Source organism: Phocoena phocoena, chromosome 3 (assembly GCF_963924675.1).
Source record: "Phocoena phocoena chromosome 3, mPhoPho1.1, whole genome shotgun sequence".
Classification (NCBI taxonomy): domain Eukaryota; kingdom Metazoa; phylum Chordata; class Mammalia; order Artiodactyla; family Phocoenidae; genus Phocoena; species Phocoena phocoena.
The window spans coordinates 61,873,001-61,882,816 of record NC_089221.1 but is presented as its reverse complement, the minus strand read 5'-3'; the positions used below and the strand labels follow the sequence as shown (position 1 = coordinate 61,882,816).

The 9,816-nt window shown below is 39.4% G+C and overlaps 1 protein-coding gene across 2 annotated transcripts in view; it reads left to right on the top strand.

Annotated features, from left to right (window-relative positions):
- Positions 1 to 1,034: 1,034 nt before the first annotated feature.
- Positions 1,035 to 9,816, top strand: part of TBCA (tubulin folding cofactor A) — a 102,044-nt gene continuing 93,262 nt past the window's right edge. The window contains exon 1 of one of the 2 annotated variants that reach the window (XM_065874936.1): positions 1,035 to 1,162. In XM_065874936.1, the coding sequence (XP_065731008.1) occupies positions 1,110 to 1,162 (53 nt within the window). In that variant the 5' untranslated portion in view covers positions 1,035 to 1,109. The remainder of the gene's footprint in view (positions 1,163 to 9,816) is intronic. The other variant, XM_065874937.1, reaches the window with a different exon arrangement.

The window sequence follows — 9,816 nt, the reverse complement described above, 5'->3', positions numbered from 1 at the left end:
AACTGTCCAGAGCTAGTCACAAAAGCCAGAAGGAGTGAATCAAGTGTAGGGAAGGGTAAAGAGAGGCCTTTGAAGAATGATACCAAGAAACTATAAAAGAAAGGAGGCTCTGCCCTGCGTTCCTTGGGGGACTCCGCCGGGAAGAGGTTGCCAGAGCTCACTGGAGGTTTGTTTCATTTTATGCAATAGACACATTTTTTTAAAATATAAAATAGTCAAAAGCTGTTGAGTATTATGTCAGGCATTGAGCTTTAACCTTCATATCTACTCTGTAAAGTGGACATTATTTCTATTTTGCATACAAGGCAAAAGCCTCAGCAGCGAGGTTAGGTGGCCTATGTGCCCAGTGTCAGTTAGCTATTAAAGGGTAAAACCCCTTTAATACCAAAGGTCAGTGGGTTTGTTTGACCACGAAGCCCAAGCTTTTTTATGCCACACAATTTTTGTAAGTTGGATATTTAAGATTTACTCGAGGTAATGATTTTTGAATAAGTCCTATAGTCGTTTTTTTTGTTAGGTGCATTTATCTACAAACATTGTTTGCAGAGGTCTGAGGTGGAGGGTAAGGATTTTCTTAACTGCGTGCATGACGGTAGTTTATTTCTTTAAACCTGCATCATTTTACCCCATTTGACATAAGATAATGACACCGAAAATATCTTCAATTTTTAGGTCACTCCGTCCTTTCAGCGGATAATCTCGCAAAGCAATGTCATGGCCAAACCAGTCTATCCGGGGAGACACAAGTTTCCCCAAACGCCCAGGCTGTGGAGACCAGGAAAAGTGTAACTTGTATTCACACTAAAAGGAGGGCTGTTCAAGAATAAAAAGGAGGGCTACTTGAGATAGACAAGCCAGGTTCTGCGAGCGGGAAACTCGGTGGAGGTGGGTGAGTGGTGACCCGCCCTTGGCTCGCGACCCTGGGCCACGCCCAGCGGGTGTGGCAGCAGCGCCAGCGTGGCTCCGGGGCCGCGCCGGAGTGTGCGCATGCGCGCCGGCCCGCGCCAGGCGGCGCGCCGGCTACGCCAACAGACCCGCTTCCTTCGCTTAGTCTCCCTCAACGGTTACCCCGGCTCTCCGCCACTCATTCCCGCGGCGCTCGAGGGACCATGGCCGATCCTCGCGTGAGGCAGATCAAGATCAAAACTGGCGTGGTGAAGCGGTAAGGAGCCAGGAGCGGCGCAGCTGCCGCCGTCTCCTCTTCCTCGCCCCGTGGCGGCCCGAGAGGCCGGGCGGAGCGCAGGCCCGAGCTGGGCCCCGGACTCCAGGCCTCAGCTGGGGCGCCGCGGCCGGTGGGGACGAGGCGGGAACGGAGGGGGCGCGCAGGTGCCCAAGTCACCGGACCGGGGCACTCCCTCTCCGCGCCTGCCCCCTCCAAAACCTAGACGCGGAGCGGTGAAGGTCGCGGCGGCCCCACCCCTCCGGCGCCCGCAGTCGGGGAGGCAGAGGGGCGGCGGCCCGGCTCTCGAGGGCGGGGTGGGCTGGGGTCGTATCTCCGAGTGCGCTGCCCGGGTCTCCCTGCGGAACCTGGCTGGTGGGGGGCGCTTCCGGTCCATTACCTACGCTCACGTGGACGCGCGAGGCCGTTGTGAAGTTTAGGGGGTCGCTGCGAGCCCGGCCCTCATTAGAAATGGGACCTTGCGGGCGCCCTGTCATCTAACATGGCAGGCGGGACTCGCAGTCTGAAGAACTGCGGCGTGAACTTCCAGCACACTCGACAAACTTCTGTGGCCTCACTCCCCGGCTAGCTTCCCCGAGGCTCGCCCCGGAGCTTGTGGGGTGCTGTTCAAGTAACTATCCTGTGTAGGCCAGTCCTGTAATTCGCCGTCATTCTCACCGCTGTGGAGTGCCTATTAGGCCTTTATTGTTCAGACCCCAAAAGATGAAACTTTTTGATGAGGCATTCCAAGAGAAAAGATGAACAGCCTTCTGAAGAAGTAGGTTATTTGGCAGTAAACATGTCTAATCCTAGTTCTCTCGCTTCTTCCTCTGCCCACCTTTCCTCCCTGTGTTGATATGTTCACCAGAGGAAGGACAAGGCAAAGGGGAGAATAAACACTTTTTAAGATATTGCCTCCGCGGCTTAGCACAGCATTGCACTGTGCTTTCCAGAAGCTGTCATTATTGTTAAGGCGGTAAGGAGATAGGATGAGTAGTAGTGAAATGTACAGCCTTTTCTGAAGTGAGACTGCTTGGGTTCCAGTCCTGATTCTAACATATATTATGTATTGTTGAATATATTACATTGCACCGTGCCTCAGTTTCCTGGTTTGTAAAATGGAGTAAGTACCCGCCTCATGCAGTTGTTCCAAAAAATGCTGTTCTGTTTAACAGTATGTGGTAAGTACTAGTAAATGTTAACTAATACTATGGTTTGTATTCCCATTTTACAGGTGAGAAACTGAGGTTTAATGAAGTTAAAATAGGAAAAGTAAACTTGTCCGGGGTCACTGTGCTAGTTAGTGGCAGAGCAGGGAAAAGCACTAGGGTTTCTGATCTACAACCTTTTGTTTTAAGCTACAGTGCCCCCCAGAAGAGTATTTTTTAAAATGTGTGATAATAGAAGGGGAGTTGAGATGTGTAATTGAAAATATAATTTGCCCTATTACCCCCAAGTTCTGTTTTCACTTTTGTTAGACTTACTTTGGTTATGTCATTTTCATAAATCTGTTTGGCAGAAGTACCAGGGTATAATGAAGAGTGCTTTAAAAGTCATGAGAAATGACTCTTTTATTGAGTATAGTTGATTTACAATATTAGTTTCAGGTGTATAACAGTGATTCAAAATTTTTTATTAATTATTCTCCATTAAGTTATTATAAAATATTGGCTGTATTCCCTGTACTGTACAATATATTCTTGTAGCTTATTTATTTTATATGTAGTAGTTTGTACTTCTTAATCCCCTACCCCTATTCTACCCCATTCCCTTCCCTCTCCCCACTGGTAACTACTAGTTTGCTCTCTATATCTGTAAGTCAGTTTCTGATATGTTATATTCATTTGTGTGTTTTATTTTTTAGATTCCACATATTAGTGATAACATATAGTGTTTGTCTTTCTCTGTGTGACTTACTTCACTAAGCATAATACCCTGTAGGTCCATCCATGTTGTCGCAAATGGCAGAATTCCATTCTTTTTTATGGCTGAGTAGTATTCTGTCGTGTGTATATGTGTGTGTGTGTGTGCGTGTGTACGTATATCACATCTTCTCTATCCATTCATCAGTTGAATGACGCTTAGGTTGCTTCCATAGCTTTGCTATTGTAAATAATGCTGCTGTGAACATGGGGGTGCATGTATCTTTTCGAAATAGTGGTTTCATTTTCTTCAGATAAATACCCAGGAGTGGAATTGCCGGATCATATGGTGGTTCTGTTTTTAGTTTTTTGAGGAACCTCGATGCTGTTTCCCATAGTGGCTGCACCAATTTACATTCCCACCAGCAGTGTACAGGGGTTCCCTTTTCTCCACATCCTCACCAGCATTTGTTATTTGTGGGAAGACACACTCATTTAGATAATAATTTAAGTTTTCAGGCTTTCAAAAATTCTTAAGTACTTATGGAAACTGCTTGGAAATAAAGTTTTGTTTTCATTTTATTTCAATAATAGAGCATTATCACACTAATTTTGATTCTTCATACATAAGTAAATTTATCATTTTTATGAAATCCCCTCATAATTTACTTCATAATATCTCAAATTGCTTATAAATTAATGGAAATGCCTACTGTACATTTTTTTCATGGCTTTTCTGTTGACATTTTGGTGTAGAGCTTTCCCATATGTGCTGAAATGAGATATGGTTTTTAAAAAACCTAAAATTTCTATTTTAGCTGCTTATTACTCATATTTTGCCTTGGTAGATAACTCTCTAAATCCATAAATATTGTTCCCTATTCTCCTGTGACATTCTCCTGAAAATTATTTTACTGTGACTCCTTCCATCTTCTGCCTTAGTATCCTGTTTTTTTTAAAATTCTACATTATACTTCAGCAAAGGAAAAAAATAGATGAGGCAGATGTGGCAACACGTTAATAATTGTTGGGGATGAATGGTCATGGATCTTCATTATATTCTTCTCTATATATATTAAACATTTTTTATAATAAAAAGGTATGCATTTTTTCTCCTCCAAATTTAGTTTCAAAGACTTCTCAGTTAGTTTCATGATTCAGACATGTTCTTGGTTTTGTGAACGGCATTCTGTGCATTGGTTTCTTAAAGCAGTGGTCTAAAATTCAGTTTCTGTTCTCAGCACCTTTTTTCTAGTCAAGATGTTCATTTCCCATCACCTCATTTATCTTCAGAAGTAACAACTTTTATTTGGAAAAAGAGATTTAAAGTCATTCAAGCCCAGAATTCCTTCAGTTTTCTTTCCATTAGTTCAGAACCATTTAGAAATATATTCTAGGAGTTAGTCCTAGAGTTCAGTTTGGGTAGGCTGTGTGCTTGGGAGGGTAGATTCTTAGAGTTTAGTGTCTAATCAAATCAAATCTGCTAAAATACTTCAGGTGATCTGAAAGTTCCCTGTAGTGGGTTTTAGGAAGAAATGTGGACAGGCAGATGGAATATTACTGGAGTATGGAAACAGGCAATAAATAAAAGGTGGTATTTGGCAACTGAGAGATCAAACAATGAGTGGAAGATGCGCATTTCAGCATGTTGGCAAAATGGTGGTTTTAGACCCTAAGGAAATAGGCAGAAGCCTCACAGTGCTCTAGTCCTAGAGAAACTTTGTTATTTCACATGGTAACAAAGGCAAAGGATCTGATTTCCTGAAATAGATTTCAAGAGAGAGGTTAGACCCCTAGAAACAGGAGAGTCCAGTTACTAGGAATGGCTTGTAAGGTGAGAGTTAGACAGCCATGAGTCTGACTTGGTACTGAGTTCCTGACTCGTAGGACTTGTCAAATATCTCCTCCCCTGCAATGGGATTGTTTTTCTAGGGCTAATTCTGGCTGTGAATTAGAGATATGTGTGCACTAGGGGCTGGGTAATATACGAAGTTTCTTCAAGCAGCAGCCTGTGTTCACATGTGACTCCTTGTTAATGGGTATTAGTTGGTAGGTTTGGGTCTTGCAGGCTGTTTTTAAAGATTTGATGTTCGACAAATATTTAACAAATGAGACTGAATATCCTTTACCAAATTACACCAACATCAGTGGAATATTTTTATCTTCTTATCTTCCCTTGAGACTGGGAGTGACATCAGTGACGAAACTGTCTTGTTCACTGCTCTGTCTTCAGTGCCTGGCATGGAATAGCCACCTGACCTAAGTTTACTGAGATTAATTGAATGATCAGTGCCAAACAGTATTAAGCAAGGTCAGATTTACTCGAGTTTTCTGTTGAAATAATCACAGCCTCCTTTTTGTTCATCCTTGATAATTTAAGGGCTTATATTAGGAGTTTGGGATTAACATATACACACTACTATATATAAAATAGATAAACACAAGGGCCTACTGTATAGCACAGGGAGCTATATTCAATATCTTATAATCACATATAATGGAAAAGAATCTGAAAAAGAACATATATATGTATATGTATATCTGAATCACTTTGCTGTGCACCTGAAACTAACACAACACTATAAGTCAACTATACTTCAATGTAAATAAATAAATAAATAAAGTGTGTGTGTGTGTGTGAAAAAAAAAAATAAAAATTTGAATCCATGTTCCAGATTGCTAGACCTACTTATATGTGACTGGGCACAGCTAATCTGGCAGCCCTAGCAAGGAGTTACCAGATATGACTCCAAATTTCTTCTTCTCCAGTGCAGAACTGTAAATCTCCCCCACCTCCCACCCCCCAGTGTCTCACTGACATTAGTTGTCTGGGTTTACCTGGGACAGAAGGGTTTCCAGGATGTGGAACCTACAGTCCTAAAGTTGGGAAAGTCCCAAGCAAACCAGGGTGATTCGTATTAGTACTTACATAAGTAGCTAACATAGCACTGTTTTGTGTGTGCTGTGATTATTTGGAGACTATTTGCTGATAGTACAACTGTGAATTGAATGTTGTACTTTACTTAAAACTTAAATGCATCCTGTAAATATGAAGTTTTGCCAGAGAAGCTTTTTTTCCTGTATTAAATTATTGGTGATTTAGAAAATACTTTTCTCTAAAGTAGAAGATACAGCATTGATTTTTTTTTCTTCTGGTTTTATTGAGATATAATTGACATACAGCAACTGTATAAGTTTAAGGTATACAACATAATGATTTGACTTATATACATCATGAAATTATTACCACAGTAAGTTTAGTGAACATTTATCATCTCATATAGATACAAAATTAAAGAAATAGAAAAATATTTTTTCCTTGTGATCAGAGCTCAGAATTTACTCTTACAACTTTCATGATAACATACAGTGTTAATTATATTTATCATGTTGTTCATTACATACCTAGTAGTACTTATTTACCTTATAACTGGAAGTTTGTACCTTTTTGACTATTTTTATCCAATTCCCCTTCTCCCCCCCCCCCACCTTTGGTAACCACAAATCTGATCTTTTTTTCTATGAGTTTTTTTTGTTTTTGAAGTATAATTGACCTACAACGCTGTGGTAGTTCCTGATATACAACATAGTAATTTGACATTTCTGTATTTCAAAATGAACACCACGATAAGTCTAGTTACCATCTGTCACCATACAAAGATGTTACATAATTATTGACTATATTCACATTGTACCTTTCATACCTGTGACTCATTTATTTTGTAACTGGAAGTTTGTACCTCTTAATCTCCCTCACCTATTTCTCTCTTCCCCCCACATGCCTCCCCTTTGGCAACCACCTGTTTGTTCTCTCTATGATTCTGTTTCTGTCTAGTTATGTTTGTTCATTTGCTTTTTAGATCCCACATATAAGTAAAATCACATAGTATTTGTTTTTCTCTGTCTGATTTATTTCACTTAGGATAATGCCCTCTAAGTCCATCCATGTATTCACAAATGACAAGATTTCATTCTTCTTTATGGCTGAGTAATATTCCATTGTGTGTGTATGTATAAGTAATTATAAATATATATATCAATCACATTTTCTTTATTCATCTGTTCATGGGCACTTAGGTTTCTTCCCTATCTTGGCTATTATAAGTGCTGCAGAGAACATCGGAGTACATATATCTTTTTGAATTAGTATTTTAGTTTTCTTCGGATAAATACTCAAGAGTGGAATTGCTGGATTGTATAGTAGTTTTATTTTTAATTTTTTGAGGAATCTCCATACTGTTTCCTATAGTGGCTGCACCAATTTACATTCCCACCAGCAGTACACAAGGGTTCCTTTTTCTCCACACCCTCACCAACATTTGTTTTCTTTTTTAAATTTTATTTATATTTATTATTTTTGGCTGTGTTGGATCTTCGTTGCTATGCGCAGGCTTTCTCTAGTTGCGGTGAGCGGGGGCTACTCTTCGTTGCAGCGCGCGGGCTTCTCTTGTTGCCGAGCACAGGCTCTAGAGCGTGCCGGCTTCAGTAGATGCAGCGCGTGGGCTCAGTAGTTGTGGCTCGTGGGCTCTAGAGCACAGGCTCAGTAGTTGTGGTGCATGGGCTTAGTTGCTTCGCGGCATGTGGGATCTTCCCGGAGCAGATTCTTAACCACTGTGCCACCAGGGAAGCCCTGTTATTTGTTTTCTTTTTGCTACTAGCCATTCTGACAGGTGTGAGGTGATATCTCATTGTAGTTTTAATTAGCATTTCCCTGATGATGAGTAATGTTGAGCATCTTTTCCTGTGCCTGTTGGCCATATGTATATCTTCTTTGGAAAAATGTCTATTCAGGTACTCTGCCTGTTTTTTAATCAGGTTGTTTGTGTTTTTGATCTTGAGTTATGAGAGTTTTTTGTGTATTTTGGATATTAACTCCTTATCAGATATATGTTTGCAAATACCTTCTGTTGAGTAGGTGACCTTTTCATTTTGTTGATAGTTTTGCTTTGTTGTGCAAAAGGTGTTTACTTTGATTAGTTCCATTTGTTTGTTTTTGTTTCCCTTGCCCAAGGTGACAAATCCAAAAAGATCTTGCTAAGACTGACATCAAAGAGCGTAGTGCCTATTTTTTCTTCTAGAAGTTTTATGGTTTCAGGTATTTTAAGTCTTTAATCCATAGTGAGTTCATTTTTGTATATGGTATGAGAAAGTAGCAGCTGTCCAGTTTTCTCAATACCATTTTTTGAAGATACTGTCTTTCCCCCATTTTTCACTAAAGCAGAAGAAAAAAATAGCCTTGATGTTTTAAATGCTGATATGTTATTTCAGCTAAATGACATATGTCTACCATAAGTTTCCAAGTATGATTTCTGTTTATAAAATAAGGGTTTTTCTCTTCTTAAGCTGTATTTATGATAAATTCAAGAAATTCCTCTGCAAGAACAAAATGTTTTCATTCATTTAACATAAAAGGTTATTTAATAACTTTAAAGCCAACTTATTTTCAATAAAGCCTGCTAAAAATGTCCACTGGTGAGTGAATTAATTCATTAAAAATGCTTTCTGAAATATATCTTTTTATAACCATTTTAAATTGGTAATGGCTTAAAATCCAATGTGAACAAAGAATGTTAGGGCATTGGAAATAGCACTGACATTGGCCCATAGTTTTCCTCTGATTAAATGGAAGTGACACCAGTAGATTAGAATGAGACTAGGACAATTCACACTGCAATTGTGTTAGTTTAACTTTAACAATCTTTTAACACTCTTGTTTAAATGTAGCTGACATACCATAATTACAAATCTACAAGGCTTGATTATAGAATTTTACATCATGGATCTGTGGGGAAATTGTATTGATTTTTTTTTTTTTTAAAAATAAAGCAAGCACCTTTTCCAAACTGTGGCATCTTCCTAAGTTTGTTTATACCCATACCTCTAATATACAACTGTGTATGATATATATAACATATATATTGTGCAGCAGGCATAAAAAAAACATAAAAGGTAAGTAAAATCGCCACAGTTATATATATTTATATATATAATATGTTATAGTGACAAACATATTTATATATATAATACATGTTATAGTGATGTACATTATGTATATTATGCGAATTATATATTTTATACTGACATAAAAGTGAAAAATATGAATGACACATGTACTTACATAGACATGGAGATATAGTTTTACCTGTTTAGCTGTAGTTGTATATACGCTTCCCCTTTTTAAAGTAATTATAGATAGAAATATGGTGGACAGTGTCTGGGAGAGGTTAGGGACATAGCCTTGTAAATTATTCTTGTAAGCTTTAGTAGCTTTGTACCTTTTCGTGTATTCTCCTCTTCTTCCACATCATAGTACTTTGATGTGAGTTAAAGTAAGTTCAGCCAAAATGGCCAACTTCCTACCTTGAAATTTAGCCAACTCCTTTTGGAATGTCTGTAATGTATCCAGTTCTCCAAAGTGATGGTCAGAGTCACTGTCAAAATGGATTGCAGGTGGTCAGCTCTTCCCCACCTTCTGCCAACTACTTGGCAAGCATTGACTCGTAGGAGCTACACAGCTGGCAACCAGATGTCTCTTTAAGCTGGAAAGGAGGAAAGCTAAGGCCACTCATGACCATGGTTGTCCCAGCACAACCTGTATTATTCTGCAAGTTGAATGTGGAAATGAAAGATCTTTCGACCTCTGTGTGTGCATGTAGGTGTGTTCTGTGTTTTCATTGCATTTTTTTTTTGATAGAAAATTTAAAAAATTTGTAGTAAGCCAGGTTGGAAAATTTTGTTAAAAATAGTAGTCCACACAGACCTACTAGAGCATGGACTTGAGGATATGGGGAGGGG